Source organism: Procambarus clarkii, chromosome 14 (assembly GCF_040958095.1).
Source record: "Procambarus clarkii isolate CNS0578487 chromosome 14, FALCON_Pclarkii_2.0, whole genome shotgun sequence".
NCBI classification, from domain to species: Eukaryota; Metazoa; Arthropoda; class Malacostraca; order Decapoda; family Cambaridae; genus Procambarus; species Procambarus clarkii.
The window spans coordinates 46,953,466-46,978,003 of record NC_091163.1 but is presented as its reverse complement, the minus strand read 5'-3'; the positions used below and the strand labels follow the sequence as shown (position 1 = coordinate 46,978,003).

Sequence of the window (24,538 nt, the reverse complement as noted above, 5' to 3'; positions counted from 1 at the left end):
GAACCGCATGGAGGCGAGGATACGTGGAGAGCCAAACTATTGGAGGTGGTGACAAGCAACTTTTTAACGCAGCATGTCGGAGAACCCACAAGGATGAGAGGCAATGACGAACCAGCGAGACTCGACCTAGTCTTCACTCTGAACGACTCCGACATAAGAGAAATCGGTTTTGAGGACCCAGTAGGAATGAGCGACCACAGTGTACTGGTGTTTGAGTACTTGATTGAAGAAGGGTTATTGAACTCGAGGAGGGATACCGAAACCAAAAGGTTAGCATACCGAAAGGGAAACTATGAGGGGATAAGAAAATTCCTAACAGATATAGCATGGGAAACAGAGCTCAGGGGAAAGACGGCCCAAGATATGATGGATTACATCACGCAGAAGTGCAAGGACGCAGCAAACAAGTTTGTCCCAGTCCAAAAGGAAAACAGAGAAATGAAGATGAGAAACCCATGGTTTAATCAAAGATGTAGGCTAGCTAAGCAGCAAAGTAAAAGGGCATGGAGAAACTATAGGAATAACAGGACACTGGAGAGCAGAGAAAGATACCAGAATGCCAGGAATGAATATGTCAGGATGAGAAGAGAGGCAGAAAGACAATACGAAAATGACATCGCAAGCAAGGCAAAGACTCAGCCTAAATTGTTGCATAGCCACATTAGGAGAAAAACAACAGTAAAGGAACAGGTTATGAGATTAAGGATAGGGGCGGAAGGATTCACTACAAATGACAAGGAAGTGTGTGAGGAATTGAATAAGAAATTCCAGGAGGTCTTCACCTTAGAACAAGGAGAAATTCCAGAGGTAAGTGAGGGAATAGCTAACCAGGAACCACTGGAAGAGTTTGAGATTACCAGTGGGGAAGTAAGGAAGTGTTTACTAGAGTTGGACGTGACGAAGGCTATAGGCCCAGATGGAATCTCCCCTTGGGTTCTAAAGGAAGGAGCAAGAGAACTGAGCCTACCACTCTCCATAGTGTATAACAAATCACTGGCAACAGGGGAACTGCCAGATACTTGGAAAGCAGCTAACGTAGTCCCGATATACAAGAAAGGGGATAGACAGGAGGCACTGAACTACAGGCCAGTGTCCCTAACCTGCATACCATGCAAGCTGATGGAGAAGATTGTGCGAAAAAAACTAGTGGAGCATCTGGAGCGAAGGAACTTTGTAACACAGCATCAACATGGGTTCAGGGATGGCAGGTCCTGCCTCACAGGGTTACTTGAATTCTACGACCAGGCAACAAAAATAAGGCAAGAAAGAGAAGGGTGGGCAGACTGCATATTTTTGGATTGTCAGAAAGCCTTTGATACAGTGCCACACAAGAGGCTAGTGCGAAAGTTGGAGATGCAGGCTGGAGTGAGAGGGAAGGTACTCCGGTGGATAGAGGAATACCTAAGCAACAGGAGACAACGAGTCTGTGTGAGGGGTGAGGTCTCAGATTGGCGAGACGTCACAAGTGGAGTCCCGCAGGGGTCAATCCTTGGACCTATACTGTTTCTGGTATATGTAAATGATCTCCCAGAGGGTATAGATTCGTTCCTCTCAATGTTTGCCGACGATGCAAAAATTATGAGGAGGATTGAAACAGAGGATGATAGTAGGATTCTACAAGATGACCTGGATAGACTGAGTGAATGGTCCAACAAATGGCTGTTGAAGTTCAACCCGAGTAAATGCAAAGTAATGAAACTAGGCAGTGGAAACAGGAGGCCAGGCACAGGATACAGAATAGGAGATGAAGTACTTAATGAAACAGACAGAGAGAAAGATCTAGGAGTTGATATCACACCAAACCTGTCTCCTGAAGCCCACATAAAGAGAATAACGTCTGCGGCATATGCGAGGCTGGCTAACATCAGAACGGCGTTCAGGAACCTGTGTAAGGAATCATTCAGAATCTTGTACACCACATATGTAAGACCAATCCTGGAGTATGCGGCCCCAGCATGGAGCCCGTACCTTGTCAAGCACAAGACGAAGCTGGAAAAAGTCCAAAGGTATGCTACTAGACTAGTCCCAGAACTAAGAGGCATGAGTTATGAGGAAAGGCTGCGGGAAATGCACCTCACGACACTGGAAGACAGAAGAGTAAGGGGGGACATGATCACAACCTACAAAATCCTCAGGGGAATCGACCGGGTAAACAAGGACGAACTTTTCAACACTGGTGGGACGCGAACAAGGGGACACAGGTGGAAGCTGAGTACCCAAATGAGCCACAGAGACGTTAGAAAGAACTTTTTCAGTGTCAGAGTAGTTAGCAAATGGAATGCATTAGGAAGTGATGTGGTGGAGGCTGACTCCATTCACAGTTTCAAATGTAGATATGATAGAGCCCAATAGGCTCAGGAATCTGTACACCAGTTGATTGACGGTTGAGAGGCGGGACCAAAGAGCCAGAGCTCAACCCCCGCAAGCACAATTAGGTAAGTACACACACACACACTCACACACACACATGTATGCTAGTATGCTAGATTTGATATTTACCAGGAAGGAGGAAGAGATATTTGACATTCAGTACCTTCCTCCCTTGGGTAAAAGTGACCATGTCTTTTTGGGAATAAAGTATGCAATGCGTTATAAGCTGGAAGAAAAAAAGGAGGTTGAAGCAGTTGAAAAACCAGACTTCAGGAGAGGACATTATGGTGACCTTAGAAATTTTTTTAGTGAGTATAATTGGACAGACTTGATGCTAGGCAAGGAAGTGAATGAGATGTATGGCAAGTTTTGTGAAATATATGATAAAGGCACAAAAAAATTTATACCAAAACAGAGATGCAGAACTAGGAAACAGGATTGGTTCAATAGAAATTGCGAGAGGGCTAGAGACCGAAAGACACAAAAATGGAATCAATACAGGAAGAGGCCGAACCCCCAAACATACCAGCGATACAAAGATGCGAAAACAACTACACGGCAGTGAGGAAAGAGGCAGAAAGAAACTTTGAAAAAGGGATTGCGGACAGATGTAAAACAGAACCAGGTCTATTCTATAAATTCATAAACAACAAATTGCAGGTAAAGGATAATATTCAGAGGTTGAAAATGGGAAATAGATTCACGGAAGATGAAAAGGAAATGTGTGAAACACTAAACGAAAAGTTCCAAAGTGTGTTTGTACAAAATGAAATCTTTAGGGAACCAGATACAATAAGAATTCCAGAGAACAACATAGAACACATAGAGGTGTCTAGAGACGAAGTGGAAAAAATGCTCAAGGAGCTCGGTAAGAACAAAGCAGCTGGCCCAGATGGCGTTTCACCATGGGTTCTGAGAGAATGTGCATCTGAGCTCAGCATTCCACTTCACCTGATCTTTCAGGCATCCCTGTGTACAGGAATCGTAGCAGACGTGTGGAAACAGGCTAAAATAGTTCCAATCTACAAAAGTGGCAGCAGGGAAGACCCCCTCAATTATAGACCTGTATCATTGACAAGTGTAATAGTGAAAGTATTGGAAAAGCTAATCAAAACTAAATGGGTAGAACACCTGGAGAGAAATGATATAATATCAGACAGACAGTATGGTTTTCGATCAGGAAGATCCTGTGTATCGAATTTACTCAGTTTCTATGATCGGGCCACAGAGATATTACAGGAAAGAGATGGCTGGGTTGACTGCATCTATCTGGACCTAAAAAAGGCTTTCGACAGAGTTCCACATAAGAGGTTGTTCTGGAAACTGGAAAATATTGGAGGGGTGACAGGTAAGCTTCTATCATGGATGAAAAATTTTCTGACTGATAGAAAAATGAGGGCAGTAATCAGAGGCAATGTATCGGAATGGAGAAATGTCACAAGTGGAGTACCACAGGGTTCAGTTCTTGCACCAGTGATGTTTATTGTGTACATAAATGATCTACCAGTTGGTATACAGAATTATATGAACATGTTTGCTGATGATGCTAAGATAATAGGAAGGATAAGAAATTTAGATGATTGTCATGCCCTTCAAGAAGACCTGGACAAAATAAGTATATGGAGCACCACCTGGCAAATGGAATTTAATGTTAATAAATGTCATGTTATGGAATGTGGAATAGGAGAACATAGACCCCATACAACCTATATATTATGTGAGAAATCTTTAAAGAATTCTGAGAAAGAAAGAGATCTAGGGGTGGTTCTAGATAGAAAACTATCACCTGAGGACCACATAAAGAATATTGTGCAAGGAGCCTATGCGATGCTTTCTAACTTCAGAATTGCATTTAAGTACATGGATGGCGATATACTAAAGAAATTGTTCATGACTTTTGTTAGGCCAAAGCTAGAATATGCAGTTGTTGTGTGGTGCCCATATCTTAAGAAGCACATCAACAAACTGGAAAAGGTGCAAAGACATGCTACGAAGTGGCTCCCAGAACTGAAGGGCAAGAGCTACGAGGAGAGGTTGGAAGCATTAAACATGCCAAAACTAGAAGACAGAAGAAAAAGAGGTGATATGATCACTACGTATAAAATAGTAACAGGAATTGATAAAATCGACAGGGAAGGATTCCTGAGACCTGGCACTTCAAGAACAAGAGGTCATAGATTTAAACTAGCTAAACACAGATGCCGAAGAAATATAAGAAAATTCACCTTCGCAAATAGAGTGGTAGACGGTTGGAACAAGTTAAGTGAGAAGGTGGTGGAGGCCAAGACCGTCAGTAGTTTCAAAGCGTTATATGACAAAGAGTGCTGGGAAGACGGGACACCACGAGCGTAGCTCTCATCCTGTAACTACACTTAGGTAATTACACACACACACACACACACACACACCCAGGAAGCAGCCCGTAACTGTGGTCAGCACTCGGTGTTTACTACAACTAAATAAAGACTTTGGGTCCAGAATATAGACAATGCTTCATCAGTTAGAACTAATGACTTGACTCATAACTAATATTATAACCCAAGTCTCAAGGCAGCATGTTATACTTGAGTCCTTCACATGTTGACCCATTTGTGTATGTCAGCATGTCTATTATCTCTTAACTCAGAGCCAGATGCTTCATTATAGTCCAGTTACTTTACTCAGAGCCAGATGCTTCATTATAGTCCAGTTACTTTACTCAGAGCCAGATGCTTCATTATAGTCCAGTTACTTTACTCAGAGCCAGATGCTTCATTATAGTCCAGTTACTTTACTCAGAGCCAGATGCTTCATTATAGTCCAGTTACTTTACTCAGAGCCAGATGCTTCATTATAGTCCAGATACTTTACTCAGAGCCAGATGCTTCATTATAGTCCAGCCTCCACCATTAATGTTTGTGTTGGTAATGACAGGTGCAGGAGACCATCAGGGAGGCCCTGGAGATGACGACCACAGAGACAGGTGCCACAGCTGACCCCGTACACCTGGGAGACTAAGCCTCTACCATTAATGTTTGTGTTGGTAATGACAGGTGCAGGAGACCATCAGGGAGGCCCTGGAGATGACGACCACAGAGACAGGTGCCACAGCTGACCCCGTACACCTGGGAGACTCAGCCTCTACCATTAATGTTTGTGTTGGTAATGACAGGTGCAGGAGACCATCAGGGAGGCCCTGGAGATGACGACCACAGAGACAGGTGCCACAGCTGACCCCGTACACCTGGGAGACTCAGCCTCTACCATTAATGTTTGTGTTGGGAATGACAGGTGCAGGAGACCATCAGGGAGGCCCTGGAGATGACGACCACAGAGACAGGTGCCACAGCTGACCCCGTACACCTGGGAGACTCAGCCTCCACCATTAATGTTTGTGTTGGTAATGACAGGTGCAGGAGACCATCAGGGAGGCCCTGGAGATGACGACCACAGAGACAGGTGCCACAGCTGACCCCGTACACCTGGGAGACTCAGCCTCCACCATTAATGTTTGTGTTGGTAATGACAGGTGCAGGAGACCATCAGGGAGGCCCTGGAGATGACGACCACAGAGACAGGTGCCACAGCTGACCCCGTACACCTGGGAGACTCGGACTCCAGCATCATGACTAAAGTTCAGGAAATCACTGGAGAAATCCCCCAAAAGGAAATAACAGTAAGTTTTTTTATTTTCTCTCATAGGTCATATCACAATATATTAAGTTCCATTTTGAAGACAGGAAGACTGTTCTTAGGTTTATTGAGGTTTCCCTAAGTCAACTACTGACTTTCCTCAACATACAATCTGCAATCCAGCTTAACTCCTGGATAAATATTTACTGGTAGGTGAACAGACGCATCAGATGAATGGAAACATGTGAACCATTTCAGCTACAGGTCCAACATCAACCCCCTGCCCGTAGAGGGGGGCTGGAGCTACAGGTGCAGCACAACCCCCTGCCAGTAGAGGGAGGCTGGAGCTACAGGTGCAGCACAGCCCCCTGCCAGTAGAGGGAGGCTGGAGCTACAGGTCCAGCACCAACCCCCTGCCAGTAGAGGGGGGCTGGAGCTACAGGACCAGCCCCCCCCCTTGCCAGTAGAGGGGGGCTGGAGCTACTGGTCCAGCCCCCCCCCCCCTGCCAGTAGAGGGGGGCTGGAGCTACAGGACCAGCACCAACCCCCTGCCAGTAGAGGGGGGCTGGAGCTAAAGGACCAGCACCAACCCCCTGCCAGTAGAGGGGGGGCTGGAGCTACAGGACCAGCACCAACCCCCTGCCAGTAGAGGGGGGCTGGAGCTACAGGTCCAGCACCAACCCCCTGCCAGTAGAGGGGGCTGGAGCTACAGGACCAGCACCAACCCCCTGCCAGTAGAGGGGAGGCTGGAGCTACAGGTCCAGCACCAACCCCCTGCCAGTAGAGGGGGGCTGGAGCTACAGGACCAGCACCAACCCCCTGCCAGTAGAGGGGGGGCTGGGGCTACAGGTCCAGCACCAACCCCCTGCCAGTAGAGGGGGGCTGGAGCTACAGGACCAGCACCAACCCCCTGCCAGTAGAGGGGGGCTGGAGCTACAGGTCCAGCACCAACCCCCTGCCAGTAGAGGGGGGCTGGAGCTACAGGTCCATCACCAACCCCCTGCCAGTAGAGGGGGGCTGGAGCTAAAGGACCAGCACCAACTCCCTGCCAGTAGAGGGGGCTGGAGCTACAGGTCCAGCACCAACCCCCTGCCAGTAGAGGGGGGGCTGGAGCTACAGGACCAGCACCAACCCCCTGCCAGTAGAGGGGGGCTGGAGCTACAGGTCCATCACCAACCCCCTGCCAGTAGAGGGGGGCTGGAGCTACAGGACCAGCACCAACCCCCTGCCAGTAGAGGGGAGGCTGGAGCTACAGGTCCAGCACCAACCCCCTGCCAGTAGAGGGGGGCTGGAGCTACAGGACCAGCACCAACCCCCTGCCAGTAGAGGGGGGGGCTGGGGCTACAGGTCCAGCACCAACCCCCTGCCAGTAGAGGGGGGCTGGAGCTACAGGACCAGCACCAACCCCCTGCCAGTAGAGGGGGGCTGGAGCTACAGGTCCAGCACCAACCCCCTGCCAGTAGAGGGGGGCTGGAGCTACAGGTCCATCACCAACCCCCTGCCAGTAGAGGGGGGCTGGAGCTACAGGACCAGCACCAACCCCCTGCCAGTAGAGGGAGGCTGGTTGTGGTAGTTGTTAATGTGCAGGTTGTGGTAGGTGTGTTGTGGTGGTTGTTATTGTGCTGATTGTGGTAGGAGTGTTGTGGTGGTTGTTAATGTGCTGGTTGTAGTAGGTGTGTTGTGGTGGTTGTTAATGTGCTGGTTGTGGTAGGAGTGTTGTGGTGGTTGTTAATGTGCTGGTTGTGGTAGGTGTGTTGTGGTGGTTGTTAATGTGCTGGTTGTGGTAGGTGTGTTGTGGTGGTTGTTAATATGCAGGTTGTGGTAGGTGTGTTGTGGTGGTTGTTAATGTGCTGGTTGTGGTGGTTGTTAATGTGCTGGTGGTAGGAGTGTTGTGGTTGTTAATGTGTAGGTTGTGGTAGGTGTGTTGTGGTGGTTGTTAATGTGCTGGTTGTGGTAGGAGTGTTGTGGTGGTTGTTAATGTGCTGGTTGTGTAGGTGTGTTGTGGTGGTTGTTAATGTGCTGGTTGTGGTAGGTGTGTTGTGGTGGTTGTTAATGTGCTGGTTGTGGTAGGTGTGTTGTGGTGGTTGTTAATGTGCTGGTTGTGGTGGTTGTTAATGTGGTGGTTGTGGTAGGAGTGTTGTGGTGGTTGTTAATGTGCTGGTTGTGGTAGGAGTGTTGTGGTGGTTGTTAATGTGGTGGTTGTGGTAGGAGTGTTGTGGTGGTTGTTAATGTGGTGGTTGTGGTAGGTGTGTTGTGGTGGTTGTTAATGTGCTGGTTGTGGTAGGTGTGTTGTGGTGGTTGTTAATGTGGTGGTTGTGGTAGGAGTGTTGTGGTGGTTGTTAATGTGCTGGTTGTGGTAGGTGTGTTGTGGTGGTTGTGGTAGGAGTGTTGTGGTGGTTGTTAATGTGCTGGTTGTGGTAGGTGTGTTGTGGTGGTTGTTAATGTGGTGGTTGTGGTAGGAGTGTTGTGGTGGTTGTTAATGTGTTGGTTGTGGTAGGTGTGTTGTGGTGGTTGTTAATGTGCTGGTTGTGGTAGGTGTGTTGTGGTGGTTGTTAATGTGGTGGTTGTTAATTTGCTGGTTGTTGTAGGTGTGTTGTGGTGGTTGTTAATGTGCTGGTTGTGGTAGGTTTGTTGTGGTGGTTGTTAATGTGCTGGTTGTGGTAGGTGTGTTGTGGTGGTTGTTAATGTGCTGGTTGTGGTAGTTGTGTTGTGGTGGTTGTTAATGTGCTGGTTGTGGTAGGTGTGTTGTGGTGGTTGTTAATGTGCTGGTTGTGGTAGGTGTGTTGTGGTTGTTAATGTGCTGGTTGTGGTGGTTGTTAATGTGCTGGTTGTGGTAGGTGTGTTGTGGTGGTTGTTAATGTGCTGGTTGTGGTAGGAGTGTTGTGGTGGTTGTTAATGTGCTGGTTGTGGTAGGTGTGTTGTGGTGGTTGTTAATGTGCTGGTTGTGGTAGGTGTGTTGTGGTGGTTGTTAATGTGCTGGTTGTGGTAGGTGTGTTGTGGTGGTTGTTAATGTGCTGGTTGTGTAGGTGTGTTGTGGTGGTTGTTAATGTGCTGGTTGTGGTAGGTGTGTTGTGGTGGTTGTTAATGTGCTGGTTGTGGTAGGTGTGTTGTGGTGGTTGTTAATGTGCTGGTTGTGGTAGGAGTGTTGTGGTGGTTGTTAATGTGCTGGTTGTGGTAGGTGTGTTGTGGTGGTTGTTAATGTGCTGGTTGTGGTAGGTGTGTTGTGGTGGTTGTTAATGTGCTGGTTGTGGTAGGAGTGTTGTGGTGGTTGTTAATGTGCTGGTTGTGGTAGGTGTGTTGTGGTGGTTGTTAATGTGCTGGTTGTGGTAGGTGTGTTGTGGTGGTTGTTAATGTGCTGGTTGTGGTAGGAGTGTTGTGGTGGTTGTTAATGTGCTGGTTGTGGTAGGTGTGTTGTGGTGGTTGTTAATGTGCTGGTTGTGGTAGGAGTGTTGTGGTGGTTGTTAATGTGCTGGTTGTGGTAGGTGTGTTGTGGTGGTTGTTAATGTGCTGGTTGTGGTAGGTGTGTTGTGGTGGTTGTTAATGTGCTGGTTGTGGTAGGAGTGTTGTGGTTGTTAATGTGCTGGTTGTGGTAGGAGTGTTGTGGTGGTTGTTAATGTGCTGGTTGTGGTAGGTGTGTTGTGGTGGTTGTTAATGTGCAGGTTGTGGTAGGTGTGTTGTGGTGGTTGTTAATGTGCTGGTTGTGGTAGGAGTGTTGTGGTTGTTAATGTGCAGGTTGTGGTAGGTGTGTTGTGGTGGTTGTTAATGTGCTGGTTGTGGTAGGTGTGTTGTGGTGGTTGTGTTGTGGTGGTTGTGGTAGGTGTGTTGTGGTGGTTGTTAATGTGCTGGTTGTAGTAGGTGTGTTGAGGTGGTTGTTAATGTGCAGGTTGTGGTGGTTGTTAATGTGCTGGTTGTGGTAGGAGTGTTGTGGTGGTTGTTAATGTGCTGGTTGTGGTAGGTGTGTTGTGGTGGTTGTTAATGTGCTGGTTGTGGTAGGTGTGTTGTGGTGGTTGTTAATGTGCTGGTTGTGGTAGGTGTGTTGTGGTAGGTGTGTTGTGGTGGTTGTTAATGTGCTGGTTGTGGTGGTTGTTAATGTGCTGGTTGTGGTAGGTGTGTTGTGGTGGTTGTTAATGTGGTGGTTGTAGTAGGTGTGTTGTGGTGGTTGTTAATGTGCTGGTTGTGGTAGGTGTGTTGTGGTGGTTGTTAATGTGCTGGTTGTGGTGGTTGTTAATGTGCTGGTTGTGGTAGGTGTGTTGTGGTGGTTGTTAATGTGGTGGTTGTAGTAGGTGTGTTGTGGTGGTTGTTAATGTGCTGGTTGTGGTAGGTGTGTTGTGGTGGTTGTTAATGTGCTGGTTGTAGTAGGTGTGTTGTGGTTGTTGTTATTGTGCTGGTTGTGGTAGGTGTGTTGTGGTGGTTGTTAATGTGCTGGTTGTGGTAGGAGTGTTGTGGTGGTTGTTAATGTGCTGGTTGTGGTAGGTGTGTTGTGGTGGTTGTTAATGTGGTGGTTGTGGTAGGTGTGTTGTGGTGGTTGTTAATGTGGTGGTTGTGGTAGGAGTGTTGTGGTGGCTGTTAATGTGTTGGTTGTGGTGGTTGTTAATGTGGTGGTTGTGGTAGGAGTGTTGTGGTGGTTGTTAATGTGCTGGTTGTGGTAGGTGTGTTGTGGTGGTTGTTAATGTGGTGGTTGTGGTAGGAGTGTTGTGGTGGTTGTTAATGTGTTGGTTGTGGTGGTTGTTAATGTGCTGGTTGTGGTAGGTGTGTTGTGGTGGTTGTTAATGTGGTGGTTGTTAATGTGCTGGTTGTGGTAGGTGTGTTGTGGTGGTTGTTAATGTGCTGGTTGTGGTAGGTGTGTTGTGGTGGTTGTTAATGTGGTGGTTGTGGTAGGTGTGTTGTGGTGGTTGTTAATGTGCTGGTTGTGGTAGGTGTGTTGTGGTTGTTAATGTGCTGGTTGTGGTAGGTGTGTTGTGGTGGTTGTTAATGTGCTGGTTGTGGTGGTTATTAATGTGCTGGTTGTGGTAGGTGTGTTGTGGTGGTTGTTAATGTGCTGGTTGTGGTGGTTGTTAATGTGCTGGTTGTGGTGGTTGTTAATGTGCTGGTTGTGGTAGGTGTGTTGTGGTGGTTGTTAATGTGCTGGTTGTGATAGGAGTGTTGTGGTGGTTGTTAATGTGCTGGTTGTGGTAGGTGTGTTGTGGTGGTTGTTAATGTGGTGGTTGTGGTGGTTGTTAATGTGCTGGTTGTGGTGGTTGTTAATGTGCTGGTTGTGGTGGTTGTTAATGTGCTGGTTGTGGTAGGTGTGTTGTGGTGGTTGTTAATGTGCAGGTTGTGGTAGGTGTGTTGTGCTGGTTGTTAATGTGCTGGTTGTGATAGGAGTGTTGTGGTGGTTGTTAATGTGCTGGTTGTGGTAGGTGTGTTGTGGTGGTTGTTAATGTGCTGGTTGTGATAGGAGTGTTGTGGTGGTTGTTAATGTGGTGGTTGTGGTAGGTGTGTTGTGGTGGTTGTAAATGTGCAGGTTGTGGTAGGTGTGTTGTGGTGGTTGTTAATGTGGTGGTTGTGATAGGAGTGTTGTGGTGGTTGTTAATGTGGTGGTTGTGGTAGGAGTGTTGTGGTGGTTGTTAATGTGCTGGTTGTGGTAGGTGTGTTGTGGTGGTTGTTAATGTGCTGGTTGTGGTAGGAGTGTTGTGGTGGTTGTTAATGTGCTGGTTGTGGTAGGTGTGTTGTGGTGGTTGTTAATGTGCTGGTTGTGGTGGTTGTTAATGTGGTGGTGGTGGCCTCTCCTTACCTTAGAGGAAGGTAAGAACAAGACGTTAGTAAGGCAAGAGAGAGAGGGGAGGAGGTGGTCACCTTAGAGGAAGGTAAGAACAAGACGTTAGTAAGGCAAGAGAGAGGGGAGGAGGTGGTTACCTTAGAGGAAGGTAAGAACAAGACGCTAGTAAGGCAAGAGAGAGGGGAGGAGGAGGTGGTCACCTTAGAGGAAGGTAAGAACAAGACGCTAGTAAGGCAAGAGAGAGGGGAGGAGGAGGTGGTCACCTTAGAGGAAGGTAAGAACAAGACGCTAGTAAGGCAAGAGAGAGGGGAGGAGGAGGTGGTCACCTTAGAGGAAGGTAAGAACAAGACGCTAGTAAGGCAAGAGAGAGAGGGGAGGAGGTGGTCACCTTAGAGGAAGGTAAGAACAAGACGTTAGTAAGGCAAGAGAGAGAGGAGGAGGTAGTCACCTTAGAGGAAGGTAAGAACAAGAAGTTAGTAAGGCAAGAGAGAGGGGAGGAGGAGGAGGTGGTCACCTTAGAGGAAGGTAAGAAAAGACGAAAGGTAGGGAAGGGATAGGTAAAATAAAGGGTGTAAGGGTATAATAATAAGAATAGCAACGTAAGGAAAAGAAGAGAAAGAAAACAAAGATAAAAAAGGATGGGAAGGCTTATGTTAGGTGACGTTTGTTAGAAAGTTTAGAACATTAGAGTATGTACTGTGAAAGGGAAGAGTCAACAGCAACAAGGCCAGGACTAAGGTTCATGTTGGGTAGGTTGTGTATCAGAGCCGCTTCAACAAGACGGCGTCTGTGTAGAGTTGAGGCAGGAAAGATTATTTCACAAGAACACCAATCAATAGGATGACCATAATCCCTAACATGACAGAAGAGAGCATTGTTTACGTCTGCACACTTAACTCTTCTTTTGTGTTCCTTAAGTCTGTCAATAAGTGTACGGCCAGTTTCCTCATAGTAGAGGAGAGGACAAGAGCAACAGGAAATAGAGTAGACACCAGCAGCAGCAGGAGCAGCAGAAGAAGAAGAAGGAGGAGGAGGAGGAGGAGGAGGCGGAGGTAGTAGTAGCAGTGTGAACCAGATTAGTTCAGAGAGTGTTAGATTGTGGCAAGGAGAGCCTTGTGTCAAGAGGACGAAGGGTATTGGTAAGAGTTTCAGTTCAGATATGAAAGGACGGCAGAGCACAGTGCTAATAGTGTTGGAGGCAGGCTTACCATGAAACCCCCCTCCCCGTTCAGCTCCTTGATGCCGTGAGGTAGGCCTAGTGGGCGGCTGCCGGAGTGTGATGCTCCTTGGGACAGTCCTCTGTCCATTTGTAGCCTTGTGCTCCTGCTGCCGTCCTCTCAAATTGTGCAGAGCAACTTATTTTACAGCAACTTATTTTTTATATTTTGCAGCACATGATGTAAACAATGTATTAACTCATAATCACAATATCTCTGTAATCAACTTGAACGTTAGATCCCTAGGTAAACACTTCGATGATGTTAGTGCCTTGATTGAAACTATTGACAACAAATTCTCTTTTATTATACTTACTGAAACATGGTTGAAAGAGGATACTACTCAACTCTTTAACATGCCTAACTACTCGGCAATTCAAAACTGTCGTCAACTTCAGAGAGGTGGGGGCACTGCTCTTTACTACCACCAAGAACTAACATGCTTAAAAGAAATTAGAGCTAGAGACTGCTATGGGGAGTATATCTTCGCCAGCTTCAGAGTCAAGGGTGCCGAGTCTGTCCTGTCTGTGGGTGCAGTCTATAGAATTCCTAACACTGATGTGTCAGAATTCAACTCAAACCTTAGAAATCTAATACTTGATAACAGACTGAACAAAAACCATCTAATTATCGCAGGGGACTTTAATATTGACCTCTGCGAGCCTGAACACCCTACTGCTGTTAGCGTCCTCAACTGTATGAATTCCTGCTTCCTCTTACCCTTAATCACTAGACCTACTAGAATCACTGATAGCACTGCCACGACTCTAGATCACATCTGGACCAACATAACCTCTCCGCTTACTTCAGGTATAATCACCGATAGCACTACAGACCATTACCCCACATTTCTCTTAACTAACATTAGCAAACCACCTCTAGAGTCAAGAGAGTTAAGTTTTAGACTGCACAATGAAACTGCTATAGACAATTTTATAACTGCTGCTGATAATGTCAACTGGGAGTCCGAGTTAGGTAACATAGAGGACATCAACCTAGCAGTGCAATCTTTTCTTCAAAAAACTCTTAGCCTTTATAACACCCACTGTCCTATGCCCAAATAAAGAGCAACATTAAACAAACTTGGAGCACAATTTCACAAATATTGGGATCACAGAAGATTTTAAATAACAAACCAACACTCCTGTCCAATAACGATGGTCAGCTTTCAGCCTCTGATTCTGCTATTGAGTTCAATAGGTTCTTCTCTTCCATTGGGTCATCCCTTGCAAATGATATTCCATCTTCCAGTACTGACATTAAGGACTATCTTACAGGTAACTATCCACAGTCTCTGTACCTAAAGCCTATTAATTCCACTGACGTCAATGAGATAATCCTTTCCCTTAAAACCAAGTCTAGTGCCCTTGAGGAGATACCAACTTTAATTTACAAAAAAGCCTCCAGATCTTTAGCCCCTGCTATTGCTTTGCTCTTCAACAAGTCACTTGAACTCCAAACCTTTCCAGATATTCTAAAAAAAAGCGAGAGTAACGCCTGTCCACAAATGTGGTGATCTCACAGATGTTAACAACTACAGACCTATATCAATCCTGCCAAACTTGTCAAAAAATTTTGAAAAACTAATCTATAAGCAGCTTTACTCGTATCTAGCCAAACACAATATACTTAGCCCTTGCCAATATGGCTTCAGACTCAAAAAAAGCACTAACGATGCACTTATTAGTATGCTTAACTCGATTCATACAGCTCTTGATAAAAATGAGTTCCCTGTTGGGTTATTTGTGGACCTGCGTAAAGCTTTTGACACTGTCAACCACCAAAACCTTCTTCTTAAATTACATTATTATGGAGTCAGAGGACACTCCCTGCAATACCTCAAATCCTACATTACTGACAGGCTCCAATATGTTTCTGTGAATAATACAATTTCTCCCACCCTACCCATCAACATTGGTGTTCCTCAGGGCAGCATACTTGGCCCTCTTCTCTTTCTCATCTACATTAATGACCTACCAAATAGCTCCCAACACCTCAAACCAATTCTATTTGCTGACGACACAACCTTCATTTACTCCTGTCCTGACCCCCTTGCTCTAAATGCCACAGTAAATACTGAGCTAAATAAAGTCCATCTTTGGCTAACTGCCAACAAACTCACCCTTAATATTGACAAAACTTTCTATATTCTGTTTGGCAATAAATCCTCTAATCAAATAAATCTCAAAATAAACAATACCCAAATTTGTAACAAATTAGATGGTAAATTCCTTGGCATTCCCATTGACCACAAGCTGAATTTCCAGGGACACATTCTAAATATATCAAAAAAAGTTTCAAAAACTGTTGGCATTCTATTTAAGATCAGATATTATGTACCACGCCCTGCCCTGGTGACTCTCTATTACTCCCTTATCCATCCATATCTCAACTATGGTATTTGTGCTTGGGTTTCTACTACCCAAAATCATTTACGTCTTCTAATTACTCAACACAAAGCTGCTATTAGGACAATATCCAACTCTGGCCCCAGACATCACTCGGTACCCCTACTCAAATCTCTGAATATGTTAGCCATTAAGTCACTGCACATTCTCTCATGTGTATTATACATATATAAAATGCTAAACTGTAATGCCAATCCTGACCTCAAAAGCTTCATAGAAGGTTGTAACAGAACCCATGAGCACCACACCAGAAATAAATACAGTTTTGATATTCCTAGAGTACGACCTAATCAAACTAGAAATGCTCTACAAATCAAGGGGCCCAGAATGTGGAATGACTTTCCCAACCATGTTAAAGACTGTACCTCTCTCAACCAGTTTAAGATAAAAACGAAGCTATACCTAATAAATTCCCTGTAACCTACCTTACCCCTCTATTGTCAACCAATGTCTGTTTTTTTTTAAAGGGCGCTGTCTGTCGACAGAATTGTATTTGTGCTGCTTTTTCAGCTATGTTTTCATTTCTTGTTTTCATTTTACTCTTTATGCTCAATTAGTATTAAGCTTTAGTCATTTAAGTTTTTCATGCCCGAAACGCTTTGCGTAATAGTGGCTTTAGGCATTGTATGTACTAGCTCTATCTATAAGTCGACCAATCTTTGTAAAAATTTCTTGTATGTATGTACCTTACCTAAATAAACATTTATTTTATTATTTATTTATTTATTTTATTGTCAATCCCCCTTTCGTCACTGAACCCGATCTCGACGGACTGACGGTTCTTAAGGTGGCGTTTGTGGGGCGTATACTCACGACGCATCCCTAGGAGGCCCCGGCATGATCGGCGATAGCTTCTTGTTGGGTGTCCTGCCTCTAATTGTGGCTCCATGGTAGGTGTGGGGGCACATTCGTGAATGAATGTTTCTTTTTCGTACCTATGTTGTATTCTGTTCCTCCTTTACCTTCTCAGGCTCGTGGGGTGGGCGACCAAGCCCCCGAGTCGGTCCATGTTGGAAGACCGGGCTCTGTAGCCTCCTCTGCATTGGGCCCCCAACCTTTCTCCTCCTTTGGCCTCTCTGACTACTCCCCTCGGCTCCCCTCCCTCCTCTGTGGTTGGGTCGAGGTGACTACCTTGACCCAAGCTAGGACGAGTTAGTCACCCCCAGTGGTGACTGCCTCGTCCCCTGGCATGGCTCAATCTCTAGTTGTAACTACTGCGCCTTTTAACCCCTCTCTCTCTGGGGGTTCTCAATGCTGTCCTCGACACGGCCGCACTCGCTCGATTCCTTCCCGTTCTGATGCCTATCAAGCCTTGTTTGGTCCCGCTTCATGGGCCAAATACTTTGATCTCCTCCCTCTTGATTCTGCGCCTCCTGACGATTTCTCCCTCCATCGACATCTTGTTGATTCCGTGGATGCCTCTGTTACCTTCAACTCCACTCGTCTCGATACACGTGTCGTTGCTACTCCTTCTCAGGATGCGGCTTCCCACTTGGCTGCCATATCCTGCCTTGGCGAGACCCCTGTTCGGGTCTCAAAGAACGCTCAGTTGAATGCCAGTGTTGGCACTATTCTCCTCCTGCCCCATGTTGCGACTGGTGTTCGGAATCTGCAGGACTGCCACGATGATATTCGACATATCCTCGATGCCCAGGGCCATTCTATCCTCCAGGTGGACACATTTACTCGTCCCCCTCGTGGTCGTCGCCGTCAACCCCTTCGTGTTGTGAAGATCACCTTTGATGGTAGGACCCTTCCACCCTCTGTCATTCTTGCTGGTGCCAGGTGCTCTGTCCAGGAGTATATTCCTTCTCCTAGGCTTTGTAACAAGTGTTGGAGGTTTGGGCATGGTGCCCTCCGCTGCTCTGGGACTGTCTCTCTCTGTCCTTTGTGTGGGGGCGAAGGTCACTCTAAGTCGGAGCGCACTTCTCCCCAGGCTCACTGCCTCAACTGCCGTGAGGCCCATCCTACCTTCTCCCGTGCGTGTATCCATTACAAGCTTGAGGCAGCCGTCCTCAACTTGAGGCACCGGGAGCGTTTAGCTTTTCCTGAGGCGAGGCGCCAGGTTCGCCGGCTCCTGCCTTATGCTAACGTCTCTTATGCTCACGTGTTGCGCTCTTCCTCTCCTCATCCTTCCCACCTTCCTCAGACTCACAACCGTTTCCGGGCCTTGGACCCTGATACGCCCACTGCCCTTTCCTCTGTTCCTTTGAGTTCTGTCCCAGAGGGTCCCCCCTCCTGGTCCTCTGTCTGGGGTTCTCCTTCTTCCTACCCGGTCTGTCATGTCTCCTGTGTCTTCATCCTCGTCTCCCTCCCATCCTTCTCCTCCATCTATTGACTCTCCCCGCCACCTGTCGGTGCAGGCGGATGTCCATCGCTCTCCTAACGGCCGTCGTGTGTGCTCTCATTCAACTTCTCCTGTTGAGATGCTGGAATCCGTTGCCCGATACGTAGTTGCTGGGACACCGGTCTCAGAAGCGTAAGCCTGGCTCCTCTCCTTCCTCCTCCCTAGCGGGTAAGAAGGCTAGACACTGTTGTACCCAGTGTCTGGTGTTGTACCTGCGATGTTTTACCCAGTGTTGGTGTTGTACCTGAGGTGTTGTACCCAGTGTCTGGTGTTGTACCTGAGGTGTTGTACCCAGTGTTGGTGTTGTACCCAGTGTCTGGTGTTGTACCTGAGGTGTTGTACCTGAGGTGTTGTACCCAGTGTCTGGTGTTGTACCCAGTGTCTGGTGTTGTACGTGAGGTGTTGTACCCAGTGCCGGGTGTTGTACCTGCGATGTTGTACCCAGTGTCTGGTGTTGTGACTGAAGTTGTACCTGCGATGTTGTCCCAAGTGCCTGTTGTTGGACCATAGGTGTTGTACCAAGTGCCTGTTGTTGTGGCTGAACTTGGACCATAGGTGTTGTATCAAGTGCATGTTGTTGGACCATAGGTGTTGTACCCAGTGTCTGGTGTTGTGGTTGGGGTTGTAGGGAACACAACTGTGTGGATGGAGCAACCGCTGGTATAGGGGGGGGGGATGTGGGGGGCGGTGTGGGCTGTACCTGAGGGGTAGACGGCGTTTGTTGTTGCAGGGGCCCTTGGGACAGCAGGGAGGACGAATGGCTGGGGGAGGCTTGGGGCACCACGAGCCCCTCACCCCCTGCCGGTGGGGGTGTAGCGTCTCTTCTGTAGACTGACTGCTTAACCTATGGATAATTCCAGGTGCCGGCGAATGATCTGGGTCCGCCATGGCCACAGTACCCGGAAGCACAGAGAATTCGTTATCCCCTAAGTGCAAAACCTGAGTCTCCCCACGTTGAGACATCGCTCTGGTCAACATACAACTTATCGGCAATCCCGTAAAACCCCGACCAAGCAAGACAACGCGATGGAATTTTAACACAATATTATATGCATCTATTGAACATTAAAAAGTAAATCAGAACAAACGCACACTCGCTGTAAACACAATATACACCGCGCGGAGCGTCTGCAGAAAGAGGTGGGGACATATGACAGTGCCCTTCCTGAGTGGACAAGAGTTATGACCGCGAGCCCAAGATGAAACGGGTGTTGAGAGCTTAGTATAAACAATCTCTGATCATCGCATGAGAAACACATGTACACATATGTGCACACAAGAGGCGGTCAGGTGCACATACAACCTTATCGACACTTAAATTACTTATACTTATGAAAAGAAGCTGCGTAAAATTAGGAAGTAAAAAGATATAATATACTTAACTATGAAATCCCTTAACTAATTGTAAGACTACTCTCGGAATAATTAAGACTACGATTGTTCCTCGGTAATCCACGACTGACAACTACGTCTGACCTGCCCTGGAGGTCAAACATCCGACATCACCAGCCCTACCTAAGACACAATTCACGACTAGAATGTTTGAGGTCAGCCTTGCTGCCAAACATGACCCCCTCTACGAAGATAACTCGGCTGCACTCTAGGTGACGGAACACCGTCTGCGGCCTTACCGTTAAAATCTAGAACTTGAAGCAACCCCTAGTACTTCAGAAATATATCAGTAAGCGTCCTTCACTGATAATTTCCCAGACAACCTGCCGAACAGATTACTGTACAACCTATAACTGGGTTGTACACCCCTGGAAGCTATGAAGAGAAACGAGAACTAATTTCTGTCCATAGATTTCAGAGCGAAACCGCATACCCCAAACTTTCTCTAGTTTCCCTGTATGACGCACTTAAATCATTAAAATACGTGTGGCTCCGAGCAACGAAATCGCGAGCCCGCCTAAACAAACAACGACGTGGCCACCCGAGCAGCCCGGTGCGCAGGACTCCAATAAACTGTATACCCACCCACAATTTATTGGACCACCGCTAGCACCATTGTAACACCACTATAATTGTAACACCACTATAAAATAAGTACTAAACTAATAATGTAAGTAACACTATTTATCCTGAGTAACACTTCCTATCGGTTGCACTTGGTAAACACTGTTATTGAACACTGTAATATGAGCTGACATATGATGGTTACACCGGAACCAAAGGTACACTGCCAACAAGGAAATGCTACACAGGATTAAAATAAAAAGCTGCCACCATCTGCCTTGATCATTGAGACTATATCAAGCAACGAGGCAAGAAACATCGCTTGACTTGGAGAGTACTTTCTATGACTCATTAATTATGAGACGGTTGTCAGCCAACTATATCCAAAAGGCTAAGAGGATTCAACAATTGACACAGATGGGAAATTTAACAAAAGTTTATTGAGAACAAAATTATGCTAATCACCACTATAAATCCTACTCTAACACTGGCCAATAGTTAAGAAATTTAGACATGGAACAAAACCCTCAGAGATCACACACATTACCTTAAGACCTCTGTCTCTCCAACTGGTGGATTCACTCTGTCTCTCCCTGGCTGTGAGATGTTCTTCACAGACACATTCCCAACCCTGGTGTCCCTCACTCTGTCCAAACGAAGTCTCTACAGGACCTCTATATACAACCCCCATTGCTACCTACACCAAAAATGCAAGGGGGTCGGGCCACACGTGCACAAACACTCAAGAATTTTCATTAAGCTTGTTTGACATTCACCATACACTGTTCAAGACAGGAATTATTAATTACGAGTGTGGCTGACCTCCGGCCTGGCTAAAAGGGGAAGATCCAGGGATGTTTACACATAAGAATCTGGGGTCTAATTCCACTACAATGTTTGACAAGAGTATCATGAAATATTACATACTTGAAACTAGCTGACTAAGACTAACTCAGGAATTTTTTAATCAACATACAAGATAATCCAGAGGTCATCTGGGCTGACCTCTTGGAGAAGGCTTCCCTGGGTGAGAAATCTAGGGAGGGGGGGTCATGGGTGTTACATGCTCGCTGGTAGGACATTGAACACCCGCGGACCTCTGATGTTCATACAGTGTTCTCTGATTGTGCCAATGGCACCTCTGCTCTTCACTGGTTCTATTCTGCATTTTCTTCCATGTCGTTCACTCCAGTACGTTGTTATTTTACTGTGCAGATTTGGGACCTGTCCCTCCCGTATTTCCCATGTGTATATTATTTGGTATCTCTCTCGTCTCCTTTCTGGCGAGTACATTTGGAGAGCTTTGAGACGATCCCAATAATTTAGGTGCTTTATCTCGTCTATGCGTGCCGTATATGTTCTCTGTATTCCCTCAATTTCAGCAATCTCTCCTGCTCTGAAGGAAAAAGTGAGTACTGAGCAGTACTCGAGATGGGACAACACAAGTGATTTGAAGAGTACAACCATTGTGGTGGGATCTCTGGACTTGAAGGTTCTCATAATCCATTCTATCATTTTTCTGGTTGACGCAATACTTGCTTGGTTATGCTCCTTAAACGTTAGGTCGTCGGATATCATTATTCCCAAATCCTTGACATGCTGTTTTCCTACTATGGGCAGATTCGATTGTGTTTCGTACCCTGTATTATGTTTAAGATCCTCATTTTTGCCGTATCTGAGTACCTGGAATTTATCACCGTTAACATCATGTTATTTTCTGCTGCCCAATCGAAAACCTTGTTAATATCTGTTTGTAGTTTATCAATGTCTTCAGCAGAGGTAATTTTCATGCTGATTTTTGTATCATCTGCAAAGGATGACACGAAGCTGTGACTTGTGTTTTTGTCTATATCTGATATGAGAATAAGGAACAGCAGTGGTGCAAGGACTGTACCTTGAGGTACAGAGCTTTTAACTGCGCTCGGACTCGATTTTACTTGATTGACTGTTACTCTTTGTGCTCTGTTCGACAGGAAATTGAGTATCCAGCGTCCTACTTTACCAGTTATACCTATTGACCTCATTTTGTGTGCAATCACTCCATGGTCACATTTGTCGAATGCCTTTGCAAAATCTGTGTATACGACATCTGCATTATGTTTTTCCTCTAATGCCTCAGTGATTTTGTCATAGTGGTCAAGTAGCTGTGAGAGGCATGATCTTCCTGCTCTAAATCCATGTTGGCCTGGATTGTGGAGGTCATTGGTTTCCATGAATCTAGTGACCTGACTCCTGATCACTTTCTCAAATACTTTTATTATGTGGGACGTTAGTGCAACTGGTCTATAATTCTTTGCCAATGCTTTGCTACCACCCTTGTGTAGAGGGGCAATGTTTGCTGCTTTAAGTGCATCTGGTATCTCCGCCGTGTCCAAGCTCTTCCTCCACACTATACTGAGTGCCTGTGCTACTGGCACTTTACATTTCTTTATAAATATTGAATTCCATGAGTCTGGACCCGGGGCTGAGTGCATGGGGCATCTTGTCAATTTCTCTTTCAAAATCTGTCACGCTCGTGTTGATATCAGTTATATTTACAGGTGTTTGAGTATCATTCATAAAGAAATTGTCCGAATCTTCCACTTTCATGCCGAGTATCGGAGTGCTAAACATGTCTTCATACTGCTTTTTTAGGATTTCACTAATTTCTTTGTCATCCTCCGTGTATGAACCTTCACTAATACGAATAGGTCCAATACTGGCAGTGGTTTTCGCTTTTGATTTAGCATATGTGAAGAAATATTTTGGGTTTTTCTTTATTTCTTGAATTGCCTTCTGCTCTAGTTGCCTTTCTTCAGTCTGATAGGAATGCTTCAGTCTCTGTTCGATTTCTTCAATCTCCCTGTTTAAATTATTTCTTCTTTGTATGGAGAGCCGTGTCTGCTTAAGCATTTCCATTAATTTCTTCCTCCTTTTGTAATGTCGTCTGCGTTCTCTTTCTACATTAGACCTCTTTCTGGCTTTCCTCAAAGGAACATGTTTCAGACAGACTTCATATGCTTCAGAAGTCAGTTTTTCTATTCCTTGTGTAGGATTTTTATTTCTTAGAACATTTTCCCATTGAATGTTTGTAAGTTCCCTGTTTATTTTCTCCCAGTCTGTCCTCTTATTATTAAAATTGAATTTATTGAATAGCCCTTCTCGGTTGTTGTTTCTCTTTGGCCTACTACCGTTATTTATGTTAGTTTGCCCTTCAATGAGCTTGTGGTCCGAGTACGTAGTGTCTGAGACAGTAATGTCTCTGATTAGCTTCTCATTGTTCGTGAATATCAGGTCCAGCGTGTTTTCGTTCCTAGTTGGTTCAGTAATCTGCTGACTGAGCGAGAATTTGTCACAGAATCTCAGTAGTTCTCCGACCTGTGGTTGGTTATTTCCAGGTTGATTTCCTGCTATGATGTTATTGTTTACTATTCTCCATTGTAAACTGGGTAGATTGAAGTCTCCCAAGGAAGATAATATCTGGTACTGGGTTTGCTAGGTTATCAAGGATATTCTCTATTTTGTAGATCTGTTCAGTGAATTCCTCAACTGTTGCATCTGGCAGTTTGTATATTAAAATAATAAGTAGATTAATATTTTCTACCTTGATTCCAAGTACCTCTACCACCTCATTGGACGAGTTCAGGAGCTCAGTGCATGCCACGGTTGTCGAGATCCAGCATTGGCTGTTTCTTGTTCACAGTAAATTTAAGTCGATTGAGTATTGTTGGGTTCCCAGCCATATTGGTGTGTCTTTAAATAAGCGGATGCTGCTGCCAGGGAAGCTGTCCGCTCTTGTCCCATCTCTTGTAAAGGTATTCCTTATTCTGATTTTTACCCGGTTATCCATTCCTCCATCCTTACTCGTTGGCAGGCTTGTTGGTCGTCTGTTACTGGTAACAAACTAAGTTCTCTTAAAGGTTGTGTGTCCTCGTGGCGTCCTCTTGCCACTGTAACCGGCGATGGGAAACGGCTCTGGCGAGGTTGCGTATTGGCCATACTCGCTTAACTCATGGTCACTTAATGGAGCGCCGCCCTGCTCCTTATTGTCCTAATTACATTGTCCCTCTTACAGTCGGGCATATCCTTGTGTGTCCTGACTTCCAGGACGAGCATATGTCTTGTTTTCCGACCGTCCCTCGTGGTCACTTGTCTCTCGATAGTATTCTCGGTGACTCGGATACTTTTGATATCGTTCGCCTTATGCGTTTCTGTTCTCGTATTGGCATCCTTGTTGATATTTAGCGCCCTCTGATTATCCCGCACATTTGATGGTACTACATAACCTTCCCGGTTTGGTGCCTTCATTTTGATAATTACTTACGATGAAAGAAATTTTGATCAAATTGAGAATAGTCACAGTTGATAAAATGTGAGGGTAGCCAAGGCGAGAGAAACTGTGGATCACTGATGTGTTGTGTCTGGTTATTGTGTGTGGTGGTGGTTGTGTGTGTGTGTGTGTGTGTGGTACTCACCTAGTTGTGCTTGTGAGGGTTGAGCTCTGGCTCTTTGGTCCCGCCTCTCAACCGTCAATCAACAGGTGTACAGGTTCCTGAGCCTATTTGGCTCTTATCATATCTACACTTGAAACTGTGTATGGAGTCAGCCTCCACCACATTACTTCCTAATGCATTCCATTTGTCAACCACTCTGACACTAAGAAAGTTCTTTCTAATATCTCTGTGGCTCATTTGGCCACTCAGTTTCCACCTGTCCCCTAGTGCGTGTGTCCCTTGTGTTAAATAGCCTGTCTATCAACCCTGTCAATTCCCTTGAGAATCTTGAATGTGGTGATCATGTCTCCCCTAACTCTTCTGTTTTCCAACGAAGTGAGGTTTAATTCCCGTAGTGTCTCCTCGTAGCTCATACCTCTCAGCTCGGGTACTAGTCT

General features: G+C 45.9%; 1 protein-coding gene across 1 annotated transcript in view; it reads left to right on the top strand.

The window, feature by feature from the left end:
- The window catches only part of LOC123748127 (tripartite motif-containing protein 59-like), a 260,400-nt gene that overhangs the window by 95,644 nt on the left and 140,218 nt on the right, over window positions 1-24,538 (top strand). Inside the window, exon 4 of the mRNA XM_069324588.1 lies at window positions 5,879-6,025. Within this exon, the coding sequence (XP_069180689.1) occupies window positions 5,879-6,025 (147 nt within the window). The remainder of the gene's footprint in view (window positions 1-5,878; window positions 6,026-24,538) is intronic.